The sequence below is a fragment of the Paralichthys olivaceus genome, chromosome 11 (genome assembly GCF_024713975.1).
Source record: "Paralichthys olivaceus isolate ysfri-2021 chromosome 11, ASM2471397v2, whole genome shotgun sequence".
In the NCBI taxonomy this organism is placed as follows: domain Eukaryota; kingdom Metazoa; phylum Chordata; class Actinopteri; order Pleuronectiformes; family Paralichthyidae; genus Paralichthys; species Paralichthys olivaceus.
Genome location: NC_091103.1, coordinates 15,597,070 through 15,624,016, shown reverse-complemented (window position 1 = coordinate 15,624,016; position 26,947 = coordinate 15,597,070). Strand labels below are relative to the sequence as shown.

Below are 26,947 nucleotides of genomic sequence, written 5' to 3'. Positions count from 1 at the left end.
TCATTCTCCCTCCTTCTCATCCCAACTCCCTCTTTCCTCAAACCCCTTACAAGTAAATGATCCTTTGTCTCCACTCCTCATGCTGAAATGATTCATCAGCAGATAATGAACAACTGACGGATAATTTGTTGTCTTTTATGCTGTTGGTCAGAGGTTCTCCGATGGTTTTTTAGACCTAATTGTAAATGGGATTTTTTTCAACTTGTGATGAGCACTGGTCTTTCATCTTTTTATCATTCATCGATAATTAATTTTTTGTTTGAAATATCATCAAATAATACATAAGGAAAATACCTCCATGCTGATTTATATTATCAATGGGACCATGTGATGGTCTCATGGGACCTGAGAGCTAAAAGGGCAGACAATCAGACTTACTTAACCCTCCACCACCGCCCTTTTTCCATAATTCAAAACAGTTGCATAAACAGAAAAATGTATTGCAAAACAATAAATAACACTAATAAAAAAACATCTGGCTTACATAATGGGGCTGGAGGTGATATGGGTTCACACACATACGCAGTGAGACCAAATGTGAAACCACTTTCTTTTTCTTTGCTGCGCCTCATCACAATCCTTTACAATAAACAGGAAACAATCTACAACCCACAGTCATATTAAAACTGTCACACAGACACACAGACACACACACACACACACACACACACAGGTTTGCTCAACTATCTTTATTATATATAAAGGAAGATATTTTGCATTTGTTTGTCTGTCGGTCTGTCAGTTGGTCAACAGGATTACACAAAAAATACTTTAAAGACTTCCATGAAACTTGGTGTAAGGATGTGGTATAAGTCTGTTGAGAGCCCATTAAATTTAGGTCTGTATCTGTATCAGGGGAAAGATCTTTTAATATTTTTTCTCAGAGAATAATAAATGAATCTTGTTGAAAAAAAATTCAAGCATGTTTAGGGGACTGATTTTTATGACTGTGTGCCATTTGGTGCAAATCCAAATCCAAATCTTGGTATGCACTCTCTCAGTGGCCTCAGGTCTTTGCATTGACTTCCATTCATTGTGGACAGACAAACTTGCCTTTACTTTTAACCATGACCAAGTTAGAGGTATTGCCCTTCTGCTTGAAAACCCACAATGGAAAACAGATGTAGGAATCAGGTATGAGAGACAAATGCAGTTCTATCTGCAACTAAAAAAATTATTTGGTAGGATGTGAGTCATTGTATCCAACTCTCGACTCCAGTGCAGGTAGCAGCAGGTATGGGTGATATAAAGCAGAGGGTAAAGCAGTCCACCACAGTAGGGATTTAATACAAGTATGTTTGCTGTCTGATGCTGCTGTGAAGGTGAGGTGCGGGATGCAGGCAGAGCCGAGTGGAGCAGTGCAGCTGGTTTATCGTCAGAAGCTGTGACCCATTTCATGCAGCTGAATACTGAGCAGACTGGTTGACGTCAAACGCTCCACCACGCTGCAGGCTACGAGCGGCAGTCACAGCTCAACAGGAAGGGTGGGGTTGGGGGGGATGAGTGTGTGTCGTGCACAACAGCATTAGCATAATATTAGCCTAAACATGTCACACTGGAATACTCTGCAGCTAACGGCTTATAAAACTGTGTGTGTGGATATGACAAGTGTATGAGTAGAGATGACTACAACCAGCAGTAAAAATAGTGTTTCTAATAACGAGGTATGAGCATTGATGCGGTTATGGCAGCAGCTGGCGGTGCACGGCACTGAAGTCACTCTTCCTCTCTCTTCTTGTACCTTCCCTTCTCTTCTTTCACACTTGTTATCACCTGAACATTTTTCTCTCTCCTGGTCCATCTTCTTGTATTCTTCAAGTTCGAAAACACCTCAGCCTCTTTCACTCTTATTGCAAAGGTCATGTCACTCTTTCAGGTGAGACCATGTAGCTTTTTGACAGAAGAAATAACAAGTTCTTCTTCTATCAAATGAAAAGCTGAATTCATCAGCAACTAAAAGGAAATATTATGCATACATGCATGTACATGTATCGCATCGGGCGCATAAACCATACACACAGAAATGTTCCCCAACCTGTTTACATTAAATAAAGGTAAAATATAAATTCCCTGATATAGTTAAAATGAATATCTCTTACCATAAAGTAATTGAGTAAAGATCACCGTACTAAAAATACTTATTTTGATTCACAAAATCCAGACCATTATCCAGATCACCACCTGTTCATAGATATTGGCACTCTACGAATCAGATGTCTGATTTGTTTCCATAAAGATATCTCCATTACTTCTTGAGAATTTCACAATAATGTTTAAACATTGTTAAACAAAGTGAAAACAATTCCTGGAAGTACCCCCTGACTTACAACAAAATTTAATGGGTCTCCTCTGACCCATACCGCATCCTTCCACCAAATTTCGTCAATGTCTTAATTGGTCTGTTATGACCATGAGTAGCTCATGTTGGCAAACTTTAGAAAGAAATGTCCTTCTGGTGGGATTCCCATCACACAGAGTGAAACTCTTACAGATGTTTTAGAATGGTGCAGTGCGTCTGCTTTTGGATCAGTCTGGAAAGGGCACATGCCACTGCGCTGCTCATCAACCTCCACGGGCAACAAAATCCAACTCAAGTGAGTCACTACAGTTACTTCTGGGTCTGCGCCCCCTCTCCTTGAACTCAATCACACAGGCTTATGCTCCTTCTTGGCCACTCCGTTCCTCTGAGGAGGACGTCTGGCAGTGCCATCCCTGCACACAAGGCAATCTCAGACAAGGTGGAACGAGCGCCCACATCATATCAGAGAAGAGGCATCGCTCTCCATCTTCAACAACCACTTTAAACTCTTTTGTAAGCACCTCCTCTTTAGCACCTCTAACACGCCTAACTCACACTAACTGTGCACTTCTTTGCTTCATCTCCTTGCACTGTCATATTGAACAGGTTTAGCTCTTAGTTCTTACTCCAAGGTCTCCTACTGTACTGATGCTGTTATCTTTCACGAGAAGTCTTTTTGTGTCTGTCAATTGACTTCTGTAATACAAATATACACCTGTATAAATATACAGTACTCCATTTATTTATACTACTATCTTCTTTTCCATCATAGTCACACCTCCTAAGTGCACCATTTAGTACATTTATCTTTGCAATAACTATATTACAGGATTTGTCACTTTTCATACTTTCTATCTCTCTATTTCTATGTCTCTACTTTGAATTCCTTGTATCTGTATATATATATATGCGTGCGTATAAATCTCCATTTTCACTATGTTACTTTAGTCTAGGCTTTTACTTTTAATTTCATATACTGTACGTTCTCACTTTATAGTATTGTGTGTGTTACCAATAGGCATACAGTACAACATTTCTTGAACATAAGGTTTCACATGTTACCACAATGGCAGCTGTTCATTAAATGTTACACTTCTGCTTTAACTGTTAAACCTGGTACATTTAATTTCACTTTGGCCAATATTCAGGGAAGCTTGAATGTAGTAGACATCTAGTTGAAACACGGTACTAGCACTGAATGCTTGACTGTATAAAAGTGTTTATAGATATAATTGTTTATTGGTATAAAGAAACTAAATCTTCATCTTATCATGAGGGATGGTGGTCACGCATGAATGCATAAAGTGTCCCAAAGTTCAAAATACCTTTTTTTTATGAATTTGATACATACATTCTATATTTATGTTTGTGTCTGTGCTCCTCTGCTCAGTTGTACATAGGTGATGTCATAAACCTCTCAGCACATAGTAGGATTCATTAACTCTCAGAATCTGATCCCAGTCAAAGGGTTATTTCATTACTGTCAAACAACTGTGACCACGAACAATATACAGAACATTTACACTATGCTGATTTAGGAGATTTAAACAATGATAAATACTTTTAACCACAATTTTTAATCACAAACATGTAACGTCACAGTGGCTTCTAAGACCTCGTGCTATAATCAAAGGCTAAATGGTACTAATGGATGAGCTGCTGTTTCCATGGTCAAGAATGGACTTTGAAGGTCAATGGGAATGCTTGATTAAAGATAATCAAAAAAATGTCATCTGTGAGTTTATCACACATACAAACAGATACAAACAGAAAGCAGCTCTGCTCTGCAACACAAATGACAAAGATCCGATATAATATGAGCTGATACAAGAATAACTACAAGGAGGAAGACATACCAGTAGACACAACTCCATCTTTACATCTATTATAAAATGGTATACTGTATGTTGTCATATGGGTCCACCCGTGAGGTTTTACCTTTTGTTCTTTATAAAAGAATCCAACATGTCGACAAGTACAAGAAAATTGGAGATTGTTTGTACTCGCCACATTGTTTAATTGAGCATGAAATACCTTTCAGGTTTGTTGCATTTTAAGTGATACACCACTCAAACCAGATGGATCAAACCTGAAAACCTGAAATAATAGTTAATGAAGCTTTAAATGCCTGTTAAGACTTTTGGTGATATGAGTCACTGCACAACATATCAGGGTTCCAAGAGAAACTCAACTGGAAACATGAAAAATATACATACACATGTATTTTCTGCTAAGTCACAAAGGCTCACGTCCTGTGATACAGCAGCTCGCTTTTGTTTTTGTCATTTCTGTTCCACACATTCTGTTCCCCTCAGACTGTCAACTCTAACGTAAAGGAGCTGTTTGAAGAGAAAACATGAAGGGCACCCCCCACTGCCGGCATTCCCCTCTCCTCTGCAGCCACCGTGAGCGTGACCTTTCTTTGACTGACCACTGCCTGGTTAAGCTTCACAGAGACTGACCAGTAATGGCCTTTGGGAAGCAGGAAGGTAATACTGGAGTGCAGGCAGAAGCAGAGGTATAATCTGTCTGCACACGCATAGTCTTTGTTTTATATCATTGTAATCAGAATATCTTTAGAGCCCAGAGTTAAATATGAAAAGAATAATAAAATGGTGAAGAATAATATGAATATAATTACCACAGCCAAGGTTGTTCTTGTCTGCATTTGTTTTCATCTGTCTGTTAGTTACCAGGAATCCAAAAAAACTGATAACCAGGAAACTTGGAGGAAGGGTATGGTATGGGTCGGGGAAGAACTCATTACATTTTGGTGTGTACCTGGATCAGGGGACAAATCCAGAAATTCGATTTTGCTTTCTTTAAAATTTAGATTAATTAATAGATCTTGATGAAAAAAAAATGTGTGTGCAATTTTTGTGCATATCCATATATAAATCTGGATCAAGTGAATTTAAATGTGGTTTCTTAAGGCACCTGTTGGGCCTTGGTAGGGATGCACTCTACTGAGTGCCCCTCTAGTTTAAATAAAGTTGAATACAATTTTAAAATCTAAAAAGATTAAATAAAAGATAGGATACACACTGATTCAAAGCATGATGAAAAGGTGATAGGACTCCTGCAGGACAGGACAAAACTATTGTGCAATTCAATCCATCATTTCTTGCAGTTAATTGCGGGCCAATCCAATTTGCATTTAAAGTCTAAAAATAATCAAAAGATGAACTAATAATGAAAATAACAATTAGATGCAGCTCTAGTTGCATTAACACAAACAAGAAAAATACATCTTTAAACTTCTGGTTGAATGGATGACTCATCTACAGTAAACTGGCATCAACGTGAATAATGCAGATGGGGGATTTGAAGTGAGGGCTTTCTTTCTCATGTACAGTGCGAATAGGACATCTTCTCTTCATGTACCATTTACAAAACATGTTGAAGCAAATTGTGGGTAAGAGAAGTACAGAATGTACTTTGCCACTGATGTCCACCCCAGGGATGTTTTCTCTAATCACACACGAGGTAATGTTCTGTTCATTGCTTTCCCTGCTTCAAATTTAATCTGCTGTGCGGACAATCGGCTGTGAGTCAGACATGTTTGTGAAAATTACTCCTGGGGTAATAACATCTCCAGGTTGTCATCTCGGACCCTTCTGAGAAACAGTGGAGAGGACGAGTAATGATGCAGGTGAAACATTCGGTTCTCTATCAGTCATGATGTAGTTCTGTCTTTATCTGAGTTTACCTCATAGAAGAAATACAAGCCACTGAAAACTGGCCATGAAGGTTAACTGAGGTGCTCGGTTTGTCATTTCCCCTTATGGCGAAACATTGATCAAACCAATAAACAACGACTTTATTTGACTGTCCTTTGAGGACAAAAGGGCATTTTCCCTGTCTGGTATCCATTCACACCTGTATTTTTAGCAGACCTTGTGTGATGAGCTCATCTCAGATGGATGTCAGAATCAGCACGAAATAAAGCCTAAGATAAACCTGCCCTCTTTCAGACTATTGCCACAACTGCAGCCCGACCACCCTGCAATGCACCACTCGTCCTCATTCTACCTACATCCTCTCAATGGATATTCCATCTCCCCTGCCAAGTAGCCAATCCATGTTATCACCTCCTCTCCTCTACCAATTAAACCCAAATTCTTTCCTCCCAGTCCCTCCCAGCCTCCCCCACCTCCACCACTCTGGGACACAGCGATAGGGTCACATTGTCAAGAGCTAGCTCTAAATGCCAGTTGCTTTATAATCACACTTTGAGCTTGTACTACAGACCTCTAGCTTAGTTTCAAATACCTGCCTTGGGGTCCATTCCTATTGTTGTCCTTTATCTTTAATGTTTCCACCTCAATAATAAACCTGGGGGAGGGGACTTCTGATCTCCTCTGTTCATCAGTTTTAAAAAGGTGGCACAAGCCTCATTGAGATTTTAAAATGTCTGTAGTGGCATCTCTCAGCCAACAGCTACCTCTTAGTCAACCTCAACACTGCAAAGGGCCTGGACAGGTAGTTCAGTTATTTCTGAACTACACCGGCACAAATCATGGCAGACGATGGATCAAAACTTCATATCTTCACATTTCTCAACCAGCAGTGACCTTACGAGTTGTTTTTACACTATGCCTTTAAGGGTACCTGCAATCTTGATGTTCATGTGGCCATCCAGCAGCAGATTCTCCGCCTTCAGGTCCCTGTGGACGATGTTGCGGTTGTGACAGTACTCCACCGCAGACAGGATCTGCCAGAACTTCCTCCTGGCCTCCAGCTCACTGAGACGACCGTGCTTTGCCAGGTAGTCTACAGCCACAGAGAGAGAAGTATGCCTTAAATAACATAAATTGACACTTTTAAACACAGTATAAGGTTATTACACAGCAATTAAAAATAATTTGTGTAGATTTTTTCATTTTGCTGAGGGCAGTGGTTGTGTTGAAGGGGTAATTTACTTTTGATAAGGTGCAGGCCTGGTGCCAGTAGAAGTTTGCAACTGCTCGTCTTTACAGCATATTCAGTTTAAGATATACAATGTAATTTGTTCTTCAGAAACCCCCATTTAAATCCAACGTATGTGTGTGTGTGTCTGTGTGTGTGTGTGTGTGTGTGAGTATAGGCAGTGGATGACAGTGGAGAGTGAACTGTGTTGTCATAGTTGCAGGAGGAAAAGGGAGGATGAAATTTCTGAGAAGTGCTGTTCTGCTACATAGTGTCCACACTGGTACAAGTTGGAACATGGTGCGAGCTGTGGAGGAGGGGTTGGTGGGAGGTTTAATGGTGATGCAGTGTTTGTCGGTGTATGGTTACTTTAACGTGCAAAGTCTTTACGCTGCCTCAAAGTCATTAATTTTAATGTCTTCTTTCTCCATGCAACCAAATCACTGACCTTTCTGTCATCGTCTGCTCTAACAACACACTTATTGTTTTTCTAAACTTTCACACTCAGCATTTGAACTTAACAGTCTGTCCAACAGACTATTTTATAGGAGGCATATTTTTTTTTCTATTTCTCAGTCCCATGAACTTTGGAGAGTGCTGTGTTTGTTGCTGCCGGCAGGGTTCTTCTTCACACCTCTCTGTGCAGATAGCTCGCTAACTCTTCAATTCACACTTTGTGGCAAACAAGATAGGACACTCTGTTGGCTTTCTTTCCAGCTGGCATGGATACAGACCTCCAACCAAACCTGACAACAATGCACAACAACCACAACAAACGCAGCTAACAAATCTTCATATATGTGTAAACAAAGTGTGCAAAATACATGAAATGCAATTACCTGAAGATTCAGTAGATCAATCCCAAAGCAACATGGCCACTTGCAGGTTAGTTTGCTAAATATTAATACCAACTTTTTGCTTGGTCTTTGCATTTGTTATAAATACATCACATCTTTCCTACTTTTTTTTTAAATATAAGTAATATTGCTGTGATTTCCCTGGTGTGCAATCACAGTTGTGTGAAGATAACATCACTGACAGAGTTTTGAAACTAGGTCTCTGTCAAGATGCACAAAGATGTCACACTAAGCCAATTTCACAGTCCATTAACATCAGAAACGTTGTGCCATCAACCAAACACAAGATATTTAAAGTAGAGCAACATATGTCTCCAGGCCAGCAACATGCATCACGCTGTTATCACCTCATCCTAACAGCTCTGTTTTTTCTCAGTTCAGAGTTGACTAAAAGGTCAGGTGTGTGTTGGGACAAAGACTGCCCAATAAAAAAAAGACTTCAGGCCGTAAGTTGCACACTTAAGAGTCAGGGAGATGTTGCTGCTCCATCACCCAGGGTGGCTGATTAATGGCTAACTTCTGACAGTGAGAACCTGATTAGACAGTAACTGGCAAATTCCATAGAGGAGACCATTCAGTGAACGGGGCAGCTTTCATGCTATGCTGCTAATCAAAAAACACACAGGGGAGGGGAATGTGTCAAAGAGGTCCGAGTATGCGCACGTGAGGAGAGCAAGACTCTAAAGTAATAACTGCACACAAAGTCAGGCTAGAAACACACTTGGTTTCTAACAACACATTTGCATAGACGGACGACACTATCGTAATCATGATGAGTGTGTTACTGGAGGTCACAGCAGAGGGCTCATACCACAGAGATCAACCTGATTTGCTGGATGATGTAAAAAATAAAAATAGCGATACTCAAGGTTACTATTTTTTTAATTCATGGAGGGAAAAAAATGATAGCTACACCATCAAAGAAAATCTATCATTTCATGCCAACAACAGATATGTTGTGAATCTTGTTAATGCAAAGTGTAAATATCTAAGGATGTGTGCAACCAATGATCCAAATGGACACAGAACACAAGGCAGTGAGTGGTTAAAAGCAAGATTATTTGCTGCCTAGCACAGACTAAGAAATCTTGGGCTGCAACAGAAAATCATTAGTTTTTTCTTATTTAATTGTTTTCTCTATAAATTGTCCATGACAGGTCCTCAGTGTTCAGACAATTACATTCATATTGCCTTGTAATTCTAATCAACACTATTAAAGAATAAAATGACCAGCAAATATTTTACATGGAGGAGTAAGAACTATATTGATGTTGTAGCCTTTCAGCTTGAAAACATGATCAGTTGCAAACTGAGAAACCAGCTGATTATATCAAGTCTGAAAAGAATCTTGCTTGACTGTTCCAACACATTACTGTTTGACACACACACACACACACGTATGTTGTCCCAGTGGAAGGATGAGTAATCCGCTGATACAATGTTAGCGAGGGCATGGACCTCAGTATAGTGAGGCACGCACAGATGCATTCTGGGAAAGTGAAAAGAACAAGTATGAATCATAGGGGTATTAGGGAACAGCTCAACAACTACTGTGTTCCACTTCTGCTTAGAGCTGGTGGAGGAGCTAAGTCCCATAACAGCTGCTCAGGTTTGGAGGGGACGAACATCATGGGTACGGACTGGCTTTTCGGATAGACCTCTGGCTGGACTTCAAATAACACCATGGGGCCAGACTGGAATGTGTGTGTGTTGTGTGTGCATGTGTCTCTCATAGACTTGTCTTCATAGACACGGCTTATCCCCAGATTGGGAAAAAAGGAACATTTATGGTCAGTGGTTTGGTTAAAAATTAGCGATGGTTCGAATAAATCTCCAGGAAATGAGCGCATGAATGCAAGTCTATAAAAAAGACCTATGACAACATCTGTTTGTGAGTGTGTGTGTGTGTGGGTTGGGGGGGGTATGTGTGAGCAAAGGGCAAAGGGCTAACACAGACACACATGACACATCACACGAGTCACTGATACCCAAACCACAGCCACATTAAAGTCAAATGTATGTGTGTGCTGATAGATGTTGGGGCTGATTTAATACTGGCCCCCCTTCCCCCCTGGGAGGTAAAGTGGACTGGATTCAGTTGGAGCGCTTCCCTTTCATCCAAGTCATAACCTGCCAAAAGTGAGATTCAGCCACTGGTCGTGACACTTGATTTCTCTTCTATGGTAAACTCACAAATACTCATTCAGAAAGTATTTAAATTCAAACTCTGTTGTTTTGGCTAAAATTCAAAGCTAAAATTGATCAAACACTTCATTTGTTTCTGTTGATTTTGTAGAATAATTATCAAAATATTTTTTAATTTCAGCACCAGAATCGGTGGGGGTGCATTAAAGAACTTTAGAAACACAATGAAGGCTGGATTACTCTGACTACTGACTAATTAAATCATTTGTAAATCAATCAAATAAAAATTGATAATATAAGAATCATTTTCAGCTTGTCACCTGTGAGTATTTGCTGCTTTTCTTTGTGTTAACTGAAAGCAAAACTTAATTTGTTTGGGTTTTTGCCTGGAAAAAAAATACTGAAATTCTTCTGACAGCTTGGACTATTTTTTGCTATTTTTATGATATTTTATTAAAAAAAATCAAATTTCATGAGAAATCAAGAAAATAATTGGCAGCTAACTGCATAACGGAAATAATCATTAGTTGCAATAATTGCAGATTTATAGAAAAACAACTGTCCTTTTACTGAGTGATCCTTTTGGAAGTCAAAGCTGTATTACATTAATATAAAGTGTGCAATTTAACTGCGAGACGGGGGAGATGATTTAGTAATTTAAAAAAACTAATGACTCACACACTGCAGGGCTCTAATTTTCACTTAATCATTGCATTTATTTGATCATTTATTCATTTCAGCTCTGCACCTGCCCGGTTTTTGTGCATCTAAATTTCTAGACTGGACACTTTAAGTGTTTGCTGTGATCACACAGGTCTGTTCAGTTGGCTTGAGTTCTGGTATTTTTTTAATCTCCTAAAAAATAAAGCTTTTAAAGGATTTCATTCCGTCCACTCCTTTAGTCTGAGGAGCAGCTGCTTCCTGATGGGATCAGAAAGTCGGAGCATTATCAGACAAAAAAAACCAGGAGGTTTGTTGTGACACGAAACACTGACAGTAGATGACTGCATGGCAAATAAAAACAGTGTTCAGAAATTAAGAATGACACATATCAGGCAACCTGTCATTTTTTTGTACTTTTTTAGCCCACCAGGGAAAGATCAGACATTTAGACGGTAGATAATTTGCAATCTGCTTGATGCTGACAGCACTCAAGAAGTCAGACATAAACATAGCCTGTAAAATATTTTTTGAAAACAGCATGGTTTAAACATCTTGCACTTTGTTGAAGGGGATGCTATCATAGGGGATGTCAAGGCTGGTGCAGGAGTGTGTTCATCAAAAAGGATTTCACAGGTTCAGCTCCTGATTCTGTAAACATTGTTTGTCTTGGTGAAAAATAAGGCTCAACTAAGAGAAGTTATCATCTTGCGACCATACAAACACTTGATTAAAATCTGAAATTTGATGTTTAGTTCATATACAGGAGGTAACTCTTGTTGACTCTCTCATACTAGCTGAGTTGATTAATGCCATCACAACTGATAAATATTCATTGTTTTCTGCTTCAAGCAGCATGAGGTGAATGCAGATGACTGCGAGTCAGTACAGCAACCAGGGATTTAGAGACATCAATTAAGAATTAAATGAAATCTTACAGTTGAAATTTGATAATAACACTACATTTGTTTCCCTATTCAGTTTAGTTGAACTATTGTACTGGAGGACTGATATTTCGTATAAATGCAGACATGTAACCCATTATTTATTATTTTACAGCCTGTCACTCATCTGGAAACACTGCTTATAATTATCAAGAGAATATCTGCTTCCTTCAAGCATCACCAAACCTTGCACTGTCAGACAGTGCAGATGCTTTTTAATGGAATTTAGTTAGTAGTGATCGTATCTACACAAGCTATAAAGCTGTATAACTACAGCAGCTTTGTAGCTTGTGTAGCGTAAATACCTAATCATACACAAATCATTTATTTGCCATAAAACATAGTTAAGCAAGTGAAAGAAAATTTTGGCAGATATCAGTTCAGTAGTTTTTGTGTAATCATACTGTAAAAGAAACCTATTTGGTGGCGGTAATGACCAATTAGTGCAACATACTTCTTATCCCTGGAGATCCTGAACCTCACCCAACCAGAAGTAACACTTTGTGTTGTAGGCATATCAGAGGGGGTCAGGAGCATTAGGATACCTTCAGACTGAACCATAAAATATATTCTTATAGGCTCAATTTTGTCTTGTCTTGGCGGTTTCATGACTATTTACATCTAGTTATTAGCATTTTGAATTTCAATGTGTTTTACTGTGTTTTTGTTGTTATTTTACTTCTCCTGTTACATACTTTGGACCTTTATTGATGTAAACCACTTTGACAAGACCGTACTCTGCAATACACATAAAAGTTATTATTATTATTACTATTACTGATTAATCTGCCAACCATATTCTAGATTAATAGACTTGTTTTATCTTAAGTTTTTTAAAAAGTGAAAATTAATTCAGTATTCAGATAACTTGATATATTGAATAAAAACCCTAAAAAGATATTTATTTGATTCAGAACAAAGAAAAAAGGCAAATCTTCACAAATGACAGACAAATTAATTGACTAATTGTTCTATCTCTGATATAAAAGTATATAACTGACTAATAGACTGTTAGTCACATATCTGACAACATTGAGGTCACTTAACCTAAGTTTCACTTATGTATAATCTCTGCATTGGCTGTTTTCCTTCAAATTTATTTTACACAACATGTGAAATGGTAAATTAAGGGAATCATATAGCTGCTGTTCATTGATAGTTAGATGCCTGAACAGATGAGACGACCTTGTGAAAGGTTAAAAGTAAATATCATCACTTTTTGGCAGTTTCTCCTCTGGTCATCAAAGTGAAAGCTGTTATACACTGTCAGCTTACAGATGCAGAGAACTGACCCAGATGTGAAGGTTTGATGGTTTGTGGTGAAATAGAAATTGACAGCTTAAGTAAATAAGAAAATAGCCCAAGTATTTCTGTGAATCAACCAGTCTGCCCGTCTCATTCCCAACCCATCAGTCAGAGACGAGATCTGCATGAGTGATTCTTCTTCCTGCCAGCTATTATACTCCCCTCTCTCCAGCAGTGCTTTCTTAAATATGCATGCCCTACATTTCCCCACCACCTTCCAAATTCAAATCGATGTCCCCTGCTCTTGCCTCTCTATTCTCTTCCACCTCCTCTCTCCTGCGTCTGCTCTTTGCAATTCCTCTTTATTTGTGGTTGACCTAATTTCCAGGTTTGATCCATCCTGCGGTGGCAAGGCAGCCTATGGAGCGGCAGACTGACTGACAGACAGGCAGACAGACACAAAGGCACATAGACAAACTGGCATGGATTCCTATGCTGTGCCCATTATGTACCCACCTACCCTGGTTCTTTGTCTTCACAGTTCGAAATGCGCGTGCATGCACGCACACACACACACCTCTCCATATTCTCACTGATTCACTGTAACAGGGTGGGCTGTTCAGCATCCACGACTTCACATCTTCCTCTGTGTAACCTATGGCGAGGAGCAGACCTGAGAAATCTGTCATGTCAGAAAAAACATGAGGCAACTCTCGGGAGGGCGATAGTGGAGGACGAGGTTGGAGATCAGACTTGGCTGCGTATCCGTTTGTCTGCCTGAAGCATGACTGGATGACTCCAACTATCTACCACAAAGCATATTTGGAAATCAGAAACGATTGTTCGATTTGGTGAGATTGAATACTGTAATACTAGTCTGTTGCTGCAGCGACCAGTCGCCCTCTGCCTGGCTGACAGCCTGGCCTGACATATGATTGTCTTATATAACTAGAGTACATTGTGCAATCAGGGCAGAGGGGTCTGAGGAATCAGGACACAATGGTTTTATAATACCCTGAGATGATCCATGAGAAAATCTATGGATTATGGAAAATGAGGTTGACCCAATCATTATTGGTTGTTTAAAGGAGCAGTCTTAACAGGAGTTAGATGAGAATATGGACACCACTCTTATGTCTGCAGGGTAGATATATTGTCCCCTTTCCACTGGTCAAAGGTTTGTTTTAATCAGCTCCTTCTCCAGCTCCAATTGGCAGTGATGGAAACATGGCGCCCAGGTGAACATTATGCATGCATTGAACTGTAACCATGAATGTTTGTGTACTTGGTTTAATAGTAATTGTTTTCTTTGTATCGTGCAAAACACAACACAGAAAAAAAGAATGGCAAACTCTACTGGCAATGGTTAAGGAGTCAAATCACCTTTTTATAGCTGGTTTACTCACATTCAAAAAACCTGCTAACTTTGGTGTAAAAGAGATATATGAAATTATAGCCAGGAGAAAGTTGTCTTAGCTTAGTATAATGACTGCAAACAGATTGTCTGTTTCTTTCCTAGGTTAAAAATAAAAAACACAAGCACGTCTAAAACAAATTAACATAATACTTCAATATGTAGTAATGCAATTAAATTGGCGAGCTCTTTCAGTTTCGGGTCTTTGTGCTAAACTCCCCCGACAGTAACTTCGTATTTAGCACTATGAGTGCATGAAAGCAAATTTCCATTACGAGTAAACTGTGCATTGGAATTCCTGTTGCCTTGGCTAATAGAAGATGCTGCTTGGTTGAGTTAAAACGGCTGTGACATATGTTCTGATACAGATTAATCTCTCTGCACGTCTGCACTTCCTTCCCATTTTTAACCACACTGTTTTCTCATTCATTTTTTCTGGTTCCCAGCTCTCACTAGGTCACAGGAGCAGGAGTTGCTGCTGCTGAGTCAACATCACAAGTGGAACACTGGCCTCAGAAATACAAAGACGGACAGACGCAGACAGATGCGCACGCACACACACGTGCCTGAAAGTAGGTTAAAGTGCTAACATTCTCAGACAGTCTAATAGGTGAGGACAATAATCTTTGTGGATCCATGAGCCACTTACAGCCTGTCCACCTCAGACAGGTAAAAACTTGTGTTGTAATTCTTGAAATATTTGAAGATACAAGTATTTCATGTTTGCAAGGAAGGATTCCAGGAATTTTTAGATTTTGAAAAGAATAATGCTGCAATATTTCATCGGAACATTTATCATCAAATACAAACAGAGACAAAAAAAATAAATAAAGAGGTGCAATAAAGTTGCTGTTTGTTGGGGCTCATGTCTAGTGTACTGCTTTAGAGATTGCAAAGCATACACATTGTACAAATTGGGTCTGTGTGACGTGCGTGTGCAGCAGGGATAGAGTGCATATGGTTCCATGGCAGACTGAGATAATGTGTTATCTACATGTACTATTCTTGCCAAGTTCTGACTTGTCTGTCCCCCTGCAGCACAAGTCTCTTTATTTGAACTTTAGATTATGACACTAAAACAGTTAGACTGATATACTATAAAGAAAAAAATCATTATTGTACCTTATATGTTAAGACTGTGACACTGGGAACACATGTTCATTTAGTATTTTTTAGCCCACTTCCTTTTTTGGGCATTTTTGCCTAGGAAAAGTGGTAAGTGACTGAATTGAAATTATTGTCGATTGCAAAGGAACAACTATTTTTTTCTATCTGTCCTAAATACCCAAAAGGGTAAATTGCTTTTTTTGCAATATGGATCACAACATGAACATCTGGGTTTTTTTAAATTTAAAAATCCATATGTAAGACCTTCAGGCTCCTATGATAAATCATAGATTGTTATTTAGGATTTAACACTTCATTCACACTGGTCTTAACTGGTCTATTAAGAAGACTACATTTAAAGGGTTCTTGGTTCATTCCGTAAATTGTAGTTTGATATGAACTTGAAAATCAAGAAGCATTTATTAAATTTTCCTGCACCCCATTTTGAGGTGTTTGCCTCTTGACCCAATCTCTTCTGAGAGAGAAATTAGGAATCTATCTTATTTTAATTTTCATTATGAGCAGTTATTTATATAATGTCTTACATTCACCTATAGTTTAGCTTGTCATTGTGTGTTTTCATCTAAATAATATATATGTGAGTGTGTGTGTGTTTAAACTTCTGAATTAGGGAAGGCCTGCAGTATTATTTTTATATTTCCTGTCTAATGTTTCACTTTGGTTATAACACTGTTTTTATAGTGTAAATAAAAGTACACTAAACAAGTAAATGTAACCATGTTATCTGTCCACATAAAGGACAAATTGTTTGTAAGATCATGTCTTGTGAAGATGGTCCATTTTTATTGTTACTGTTTGCAGATCCGCTCTTTCACTCCTAACAGGTTGAGTTAAACGCAGAAACTTAAGTAGAATTTAATCTCAATGCCATGATCTAATGAATGTGGAGGAATGGCACCACTGTTCGTCAGCAGGTAGAAACTAATCTTTATATATTGCATAATCTGAACATCTAAGCAGTAAAGCAACAAGCAGCATGTGATTCTACACCACATATAGTAATAAATCTTTTTTTTTTTCCTCTTTGAGGCCGCCTCTCTGTGGCCTTCAAAGGCCGCCAGTGATGTCATTTACACGACAGGAAAACGATGTCAGCACATTTAGCACGGCAATTACTTGCAGCTAATGACAAGGACCATATTGGGACAGTGTTCTAAGTTTTCCATCTGTGACCTTTGAGATCGAGGCCAGGATAACTGTAAGAGCGCTGCAAACTCAACGAGACTTTGATACTTCCTTGTTTGTCAAAAACATGACTGATGCAACAGAGCTGATTTTTTTGTGTGCAACTGATATGGGGAGGACGTACATGAACTGGGTGGGGCAACATGTGCAGGAAACTGAGGTCAGACTGATCTTGGACTTGAAAAGATCACTCACCGAATATCTCCCCATTCTTGGCATACTCTGTGACTAAGTAAAGCATGTTCTTGGTCTCCATCACCTGTGAGAGGGAGAGAACGAGGGACGGGGGCCGAGGGAGGGGAGAAAAAGAGTGGGAGAGTGAAAGTGAATGCACACAGAAGACAACTTTCAACAATATCATCAGATAATCCAAATTAATGGTCTCCTGCAACAAGAGAAAATTAGAAAACAAGATCTATAACAACAGATACAAATCACCAATATATTACACAACTGTCCACAAGCCTCACTCTGTGAAGAATCTGGCTTCCACACAGTCATGAGCAAAACAAAATGCATGAATGGCACAGGGTCTAAATATGGTAACCATGTAAGAGAATGGAGGTGGACGGTTGGTGTTGCCGAGCATATCTGAATGGTACTTAAAACCTTTCAGCCCTCACATGGTGCCGTGCTGTGTAGGAGGAGGAGAACCGATTTAGAAACAGAAACACTCGGGAGATGAATCGAGTGAAACACGGACGGGAGAATCAGATGGAGAGGGGAGGATGAATCAGACACAGCGAGCCAGACATTCACACCAAAAATCCCACGCTCATTGTTTATGATCAATTTTCCATCTGTTACACTGACCGATTCATGGATTTAGGAAATGAAAGCCAGTTTTTTTTCTCCCTTTGTTCTGCCTTGGTTGTTGTAAGCTACATCTGTGCCTGACAAAAAAATAAATATCATCTGTGACGAGACATAGACAGATGTGATGGACAGTACTTATAATTTCAATATAATACAAGATTCATTATTATTTTGACTTTAAGGTTTACATGCTCTAATGTTCAGGAAAAACATTGCTTTCCTCAGACTGTCCAAAGCTGCAGCTCCTCTTTTCAACCTGTCTGCTTTGGTTTTAGCTTCTGTCTCTCAAAGGGCCCCCGTCCTGATACAGCCCAGTCTATGTATTATGCAAAGCTGGTGCATTGTGATGTCACATGACACGATTCACCAGAAGCTGGACAACTGATGAGGTGTATCAGGAACTTCAGGAGCATTTTCCTGTGGGGGTGAGGAGCTCCCTTTACTGTGGACTTTGGCCTCTTTAACTTTACAGAATGTTTAGATAAGTAAAAAAACACTAGAGAATAGAAAATCTGAAAAGGAATCATGTGTCTCCTTTAAATGTTTATATCGATTCAGAAGCTGTAGAGGATTTGTGTCTAAATATATTTTATTATTACATGTATTTATTTTTTTCACTTTGATTTATGAATTTCCTGATCCTTTTGAATTACAGATTTTTGTCCCAGAGGCCACATGTCAGGCCAATACAGTGAGGCATGCTTTTGTAAGAAATTAATGAAGTTAAACAGGATTTTAATATTTGTTTAACATACAGTAAATAAAGTCACTACTGTACTTCACTTCCACTTTTTTTTTTACTGCAATAAAAGCCTTAGTGCACTGACAATGATGACTGTACAACTTCAATTCAGTTAAGATAACACATTAAGGTACACAGTGTACAGCATTCTTAGGAACTGTTGTGAGTAACTGCTATGGACGGAATACTGTCATGTTATAAATCCTAATTTAAGTGAATGATTCATTGTTTGAATTACATATGCGAAGAAATGCAAACTGTGTTCAGCTTCATGTCACATGCTCTGACATTGGCTATTGCTCGAGGTGATATTCAACATATTATACAGTACGCTGCTTGTTCCAAGAACCTGGCCAAACCAATCAAACAAATTATTATTTTATGTTTGATGGGCCAAACCAAGCATAAAATGCATTAAAATAATAGTAGTTAGGTTTGAAGACAATTTAAATCTGAATGTGAGTCGTCTCTGTGCTGAATCACATGCTGCATCCAGGCTATACTTTCTGGTGTTCTAATACAAGGCTGTCAATGAATCATAAATGTTAATGTAATTATTTTAATGCTTTTAACAATGTGGACATTAATCGTGTGTAGAGGATATTGACTTGGTGTCACTCAATATCCTCAATTTATTCAAGGACTTCCTGTAACTGATTGATTGCAAAATTAAGCATTCATTTTGAAATGGCATCACTACGAAAAAAGGATTAAAGTGATTTTGAGTGGTTTTGTAATTTTATAAAAAGCATCCAATGATAATTGAGTCTACTTGAAGTCTTTTTACTTGGAGAGAGAGTTTCTGGTCGAGAATAATTGAGGATGGTGAACTCAAGAGAATCAGATGATGGTGAGATATGAGCAGAAGAAAGGAAGCGAAGAAGAGGTAAACTGGGGTCCACAGTTTGGTTGTCTGTGTCTCTTCATTTCCTAAGGCTTCCCTCCGGGGCCACGAGGCCAATCCCAGTTTATGAGACTGGAAAGGAAATAGCTAATTGACATGTCCTGATTGGCTGGAGGGGCTGTTGGAAATAATGATACATACTAAAATAACACAGCAAAAAAGCTGGAGCAGTGCCACATGGTTGTGTAATGACAATTAACACTCATTTATTTCCCCTAAACAAAGTAACAGGACCCAAAGTCTTATGTAACATAACTGCATCATCAAAAACAGTTTGAATCATTGGTGGTCAGGCTATTTTGTGCCAGACAGTGGACATCACAGTAACTGTGTGAAACAAGTTTCCTTTAGCCTCGCTAACATGTCAATAAAGTGCAACAACCAGAACAAATTGTTTCACAATATAAACTGTGAGCCATGTTACATTTATGTGAACTTTCTCACACCAATTACTGTAAAAACGACACAAGGGAAGTGGGATTTACTTCTAAAAAATCCTTCTAGCACACATCGCACGACTGACAGTGAGAAAGCATCATTTTAATAAAACCATTGCAGAGACCACCACAAAGAAAAATTGTTCTTGACCTGAAAGAAATACAGCAAAGTTCAGCTGCAATTAATCCTGTTACAAAAACTTGGGCTGGGCAATAACATTCCATTATCATTTTTTCCCATCAACAGCAATATAACAAAAGGCCAATATATATTAATATATTTCTTTTGCGTTGTGTAAGCACAGTGAGGAGGTATGTCACATAATTGATCTACCTTAGATTTGGAAAATGTTTTGCTGTTTATCAAGTGTTTGTAATTTCCAACTGTGACATCTCAAAATCTTTTCAGTGAACAAGTCTATATTGGGAACCAAGAACTGAAAATGTGAACTGAAATGTGGAATGGCTTTATGTGCAGAGGATGATATGCATAAACCAGAGAATGTCAAGCTACCACTTTATTGTCCGTACAACAGCATTCTGCAGTTACTGGTTACTCGTCTGTGTTAACTTCACCTATCCATCCAGTTATCAGCTTGATGATGCTGTAGTGAAGCTGTTCTAGTCCTCAGACACCAATTTTCAACATTACATGAAATTCCCATCTTGTTGCAACTCTACTTCCAACTTTTGACATGCACGTTAGACAAAGAAATACCAAACAGCACTCCTCCTGCTGTTGCATTGCTTGTGACAGTTGTCACAACTGTTTCGCCAACCACAAAAGTATCTCCCCTCAATTCAAAGTACATTAAATGCTTGGGTATTTAGACTGGAGGCACTGACAAGAATTAAAAATACTTTTTGACAAGTAACAAATCTTTTCTGGCCTATTTTTCAGGTGATACATGAAATTGTGTTTAAAAAGGTGCAGATTACCAAACATGGACTAAATAGAAAATGATGCTGCAAGCTTGTAATTCATATAGCCTACTAACAGTATGTAGTCTGAATTAGGCCAGTAGCACCTTCACAAAGTGTAGAGAACACACACAGCACAGTGTAGAGTCAGTCAGTCATTAACTGAGACTCTGCTCTCATATCTTAAACTATCCAGTGCTGGAAGGTTCTGCTCGGCAGCAGTTGTTTGCTAATGCATCAGAAAATGACCTGGATTAGTCCTGTGCTTCAACACCACCACTGCTAAAGTACCTGGAGTGAAGATCAACAAAGAGCGATGGCGAATTCTGCTCCGCAAAACTGATTTGATCACAGATTAGTCGGAGGCAAAGATAATTCTGGGCTTTCTCAGCAGATTTTACACTGGACCCACACTGCAATGCATCATTACATGATAACAGTGCCACTCAGAATAATTGTAACAAAACAATAACAGGTGAGGCACAGATAGTGTGTGAATTTGGGCAGGTTCAGATGGACATTTTTAAGGATGAGAATTGATAAGATTTAGATAAGAATGCCATTAACAATTCTGCTCATCGGTCTGATTCTTTATTGATTCCTTTATTGAGTTTTCTGTGGGAAATAAAAAGCCTATGAGTTTTTTTGTTCGTTTGTTTTATTGTCTCAGTCTGTGAGAGTGTGACTCGAGTGTGCTGAAGTTCCACTGGTTAACCACTGTTTTCATTTACGTTTTCTAAGTCAAAGAAAATACCTGCTAAGCATGTCTACGTGGCACAAATGTCATTATCACATAAGATATTTACCCTTGGTAAACACATTCTTCTCGGTTGGGAGGCAGTGGCACCCGTGCGTAGAGAGTCAAATACATGGCATTATTGGAAGTTAAGCCGACGTTGTTAACACCCTTACTTGAAATTACAGACAATACAACTTATGTCATCTTTCTTCATGAAGTGATATTTTCTTACTCGACACCATGAATCATCCTTGTTGCATGTGAGTTTGAGGTCAAGATCATGACGGCATTGATGAAAGGAATTAATAAGCTGCCATGAAAGCAATTACAATGGTTTGCACAATTTAAAACCGGTTCTCCCTCCCCATCATGAGAGACACTTTGTTAATGATTTTTTAAAAACTTCCTTGTGTGTGGTATGCAAACAGAAGGAAACACGTAAAATGGTGTTCTTCTATTATCAGTGCACTGTGAGGAGATGTGTCAAAGAAAGTTCGATCTAAACAACCAAGACTAAAACAAATCACCCGCAAATTTTTTGATTGACACAGCTTGTAAAGAAAGAAAAGAAAAACAAGGTTAAAGCATTATCACACATCATTATAACACGGGGAGTAACAACTTACAAAGAGATTTCCATTACAGAAAGACAAAAAAAGACAAGAGCCCACATTAAATCACGTCATATTCATAGCCCATATTCACAAATCACAATTTGTTATATAGGGCTTAACAAGGTGTGACATCCTCTGTCCTTAACCCTCAAGAATGACCAAAAGCAACATGTGAGGGACCCTTTTCCCAGGACAGACAGAAGTGCAACAGATGCTGCGTTGAATGCAGCAGAATTGCATAGATTATATTTTATACACATTTTGCATATTAGGCAGTGAAAGGGTGTTGATGGCTCACCTGGTAGAGCTTGATTATGTGGGGGTGGTCTAGCATCTTCATTATCTGAACTTCTCTGTAGATCTTCTCCAGGTTGACAGCATCCAGTTGGGTCTTGTCGATGATCTTAATGGCCACCTGCAGAACGATGGAGCATCAAAAATACAACTATAATCACCCGTAATCACAACTGATGAGCAATTAGAAAGACCACACACACACACACACACACACACACACACACACACACACACACACACACACACACACACACACACACACACACACACACACACACACACACACACACACACACACACACACACACACACATTTAAAACAAACGCTAGTACACACAGCAATTTAATACTCTCCAAGTAACAGAAGGATATAGCGTGTTCTTCTCAGCTATGAGAGTGGAGAACTGGTTCTGAGACACAAGATAAACATACAGCTTGTGTCGAATCCTTCATAAACAAGTTTTAAAAATTGAGCCATGATGAAATATGATAGGAGAGTACAGCAAACACATGCCTCGCTGGATAAACACACACACAAAACGACGGGTTCGTGTGAATCGCACTCTCACAACTTCAACACTCTTGGGTTTAAGTAACGATGTCTGGTACGTAACACTAACATCTCTGCTTCACATGGCCACATAAACAACATTTCATCAGTGTGATCTCAAGTGTTCGAAGTGGAGCTGGACGAGTAAACAACAGGAGGCCACAGACTATGTTAGGGACCTGCATATATTAGTGCGTAGTTCCAGGTACTTGTGAGACTCAAGCTGAATCGATAAGATAAACAGTTTAAGTCACTGTTTAAGTAACAATGGCAAAAGGGTAACATTTGTTATTCTTGTCTTCTCTGATAGTAAACTGACTTTTGCCAAGGAGGTAATGTTTTCACCTGTCCGTTTGTTGGGTTGTCAGCAGGAATACGCAGAAACTACTCAACCAATTTCCACGGAATTTGATGGAAGGAGGCTGTATGGGTCAGGGAAGAAGCCATTACATTTTGGTGCAGATACAGAACAGGGGGCACATTCAGGAATTTTCCTCTCGCTTTCTTCAACATGGTCAGATAGGTGGTTTACAATATTTTCCTTAATTTGTTGAAGAAATAAATTCACGCAACGAGAAGAAAAAAATCGTGCATATTTAGGAGACTGATATTTATGAGTGTGTGTAATTTAGTGTTGATCCAAATAAAAATCCAGATCAAGTGAATTTATATGATATTTCATAAGGGGACTATTTGGCCTTGGCTTTCAGTGTCTTGGTCAGATAAAACAGGCAATTTGAATAGGTCTTTTTGAGCTTTAGGGAAATTGTGATGTTATTATTCTCCAAATGATTAATCAATAACACATAATCTGCAGCAATCAATCATGAGGGTAATCACTGCTGCAGTTTTAGGTGAGATTATTGAAACAGATCCGTGAGTGTAAAGAATGATCAGATGCCAAAACACTGCACAGCAGTTTATAATACGGTCTTTTATCACACTGATGATCGGGTTATCCTCCATCTTGGCAGCCATCATATAAACAGCAGAACCGCCCTGGTCACACTGTAAAAGTATTTTACCAGGAATGTGCAAGTGCATGTATTTGGCTGGCTTTCGCGGCCAGCTGATTTCACCCAGTGTTGGTGCAAGTTGAGCAAGGTGTAATATTTTCAACTAGATTACCGTCAATTGTTTTTGCATGAGCATCCCTGCTGTATCACTGCAGTGGCATCATTGAGTAAATATGGAGTAATTTTTTTCATGCTGTGATCAGTCAGAAGTGTGATACCTCAATCCTACAGGCACTCGTTCTGATCCTCTTTCATCTATTTGTAGTTCGCATTTAAAGATGTGCAGTATTAGCTGTTTTGAACACTTCCCGTTACTATTTCACTACCCACAGTACCGACAACGTATATTTGGTGTAAAATCCTATAGCGGAATCCGAGTCCTTTAACAGCACACCAGCTGCAAGTCAGTCACTCTCTTAAAATGTATATAAAACAACTGGCCTAGCAGTGAGGGATTACGTGACAAGATCGGCGCTCGCTGATTGCATTGTCAACAATACATACCCAAACATACGACTTCTTACAAACTCACTTAGCACACATGAGAATGGAACTACACGATGTGAACCCACAAGCTGCAAAATGTAAGGGTCAGTATAACACATAGGGGCCATGAGTAGGAAAAGTAGGTTATGCACACACAGGTACACTTATCTGGGAATATGCACAAACCTACACACACACACACACACACATATCAGATCTGCTGTTTAATGTGTCATTAAACTCTGGTTTCTCTTGCCAGGCTAACATCTCGGTTACACTGGCATATTCTCAAGGCAGATGGCATCACATGAAGTTGATAGCCTCCCTCTCCGGCTGACCTTGGCTACTCTGACTAAACAGTCTGGCTCTGGTCAAGCCAAGTGTCTGCAGTGGCTCTCTGTACCAACCAGCGATCAGTGACCTCTACCAAACCAGCGACCTGAAAACCACCACCTATGTTCTCAGTCGACCCTAATGCCTTGCCGGCTGAGGCAGAGGTGGAGGCACTCAGTGAAATCACCTGGTGCATGGTTAACCTGAAATGAAAATCTTAACCTGTTAGTGTAACATGGTTACAGATTACCTGACTAGACTTCACGGGCTTTAATAAACAGATTAACATGGTAAGAGCCTTAAGAGCCATTCTCTCACCGTGCTTTTCATTAAACCTACCAAGAGTCTCCTCTGCGTGACAGATCTTTGTTTTTCTGTAGAGTATGATTGCTCACGTACCACAACACACAGTTGGGAGGCCCTGAGGATCAAAGATCAAAGAGTGCGACTGTGTTTCACATGTCTCCCAGCCTATTTTTCTAACACCCCCCCTCTGTCTCTCCCAACAAAGCTTCTTAACACAGGCCGGACACTCTTCACACTAAATCTCAGTGTCTCTGTCAGTACAATATAAACTCATGGCACTCAGTGGTACTATTCAAGAAATGTCTCTCTGCACAGAGATGACATAAAACCTTAAGTTAACTCAGGCCAATCCAAACCCTGTTAATGCTGCATCGCCTGAGAGTGTTCAGAGTGACATCAAACCCTCTCCAAACTACATGAAGACCAGAGCTGTGCCAGTGGATTGCTGTCTGCGTGCCTGTGTGCAGAACACTTGCTGCTTTCCAATTACACAGCTCTGGCTGGCATACCCCTGCTCCTCAGAAAGCTCTCGGGCACTGCTGGCACAAGACACCGGTAAATCACATCATTATTTAGATTACATAATGGGACCACCGACCCATGCTGCATGTATGCACGCCCCAGTTACAGCATGTTTACACCAGCCATACTCTTTCTGAGTCGGTGCACTGTCTGGGTCATTAGCAGAGAGGGAGTGCAGGTGTATGATGCTGATGGGCCTGGAGGTAGGGGAAATAAAACGCACGCATGTTTAGTTTGTGTTTCCCAGCAGCACCGGTGGTCACGGCTCTTCCTGGCAGTGATGTGCAGCTGACGGGGGGTGAACGTGCTCTCAGTCATTGCTCCTGAATCTGCAGGAGTGAAAACACCGGAGCAGCCGAGCGGAGTGACCGGGCCGTCACCCGATCCAAGTTTGTGTTAGTGCCTGATGTGCACCCAGCGTCGCGCTTTCCGCTGTGAATATCTGGGGTGTCAGCTACAACATGAGAAAAGTTATGTAACTCGGTCTGAACAGTAGCCTAAGTTAGCTTTGGGGCTAACTAGTTCACCAAACACACACACACACACTCACTCACTCACTCACCTCGGTCTTGGTAATGCGGTGTCTCGCCAGCTTCACCACGGCGAAATTGCCTTTTCCTAAAGTGCGCTCGATGTCGTAGAAGCCCACTCGGACCGGACCCCGGATCAGCGGTTTCTGGACACTGTCAGCCATGACCATGCTGTTCTAAATGTGACTGTTTGTGGAGGAGGAGGTAGCCAGACGAGCGGGCGAAGGGGGACACGCTGCCCGGAGGAGGGGGGCTCTCGCACGGGGCTCGCTGTGGCGCTCGCTCGGGGCCGCTACAGATAAAGACGAAAGTAGAACAAGCCGCCCACCGCCGCTGCTGCTGCTGCCGCCGCCGCTGCTGCCGCTCCTCCTGCCGCCGCCGCTCGAAGCGCGTCCATTAAAAACAAAGTTGCTTTCGGCGTGAGCCCGTGAGGCGACGCTGCCCGGAGCAGGCCATGAGCTGAGCCGTCACACCACGTTCCCCTCCGCGACAATACCGCGATAATGTTTCAGCTGCGCGGAGCCTCTATCAGCCGCGGAGCGCACGGGTGGACTCGCAGAGAGGCATCATGTTCTCCGGTTGACGTGTATTGACGTCAAAGCCATGGGGGTATTTGTACAGGGGGCGGGGCAACGGAGCCGCTCCACACTTCAGTGCCAATTGGTTGCCAGGGCGACCGGACCCATCTCTTACGTCAACCGGTAAAATTGCTATTCTGAAAATCTGTCTGCTCGTCTGCGCCTTCATGATCACACCGCAGAGGTAAACTTTGAAGTGTCGCCCTGCAGGTGTTCATCGTGCTTTCATAAAGATGCAGATAAGGATGAGGATGATGATGATGATGGTGATGGTGATGATGATGATGATGATGATGCGGGACAAAAGGATTAAACTCAATCTATCCGCTTCTGTTATTCTCCCAGCTCTCTGCAAGTATGAATGAAAAAAC

General features: G+C 40.1%; 1 protein-coding gene across 4 annotated transcripts in view; it reads right to left on the bottom strand.

Moving 5' to 3' along the window:
* Positions 1-26,621, bottom strand: part of sik2b (salt-inducible kinase 2b) — a 45,298-nt gene extending 18,677 nt beyond the window's left edge. For 2 of the 4 annotated variants that reach the window (XM_069534911.1, XM_069534910.1), the window contains exons 1-5: positions 26,031-26,584; positions 22,257-22,373; positions 16,981-17,044; positions 13,579-13,713; positions 6,911-7,072 (exon numbers count right to left, since the gene is read on the bottom strand). In XM_069534911.1, coding sequence (XP_069391012.1) covers positions 6,911-7,072; positions 13,579-13,713; positions 16,981-17,044; positions 22,257-22,373; positions 26,031-26,168 — 616 coding nt within the window. In that variant the 5' untranslated portion in view covers positions 26,169-26,584. Of the gene's footprint in view, positions 1-6,910; positions 7,073-13,578; positions 13,714-16,980; positions 17,045-22,256; positions 22,374-26,030 lie in introns of all 4 variants that reach the window. The other 2 variants (XM_020088511.2, XM_020088510.2) reach the window with 1 other exon arrangement.
* Between the last annotated feature and the right edge of the window lie 326 nt (positions 26,622-26,947).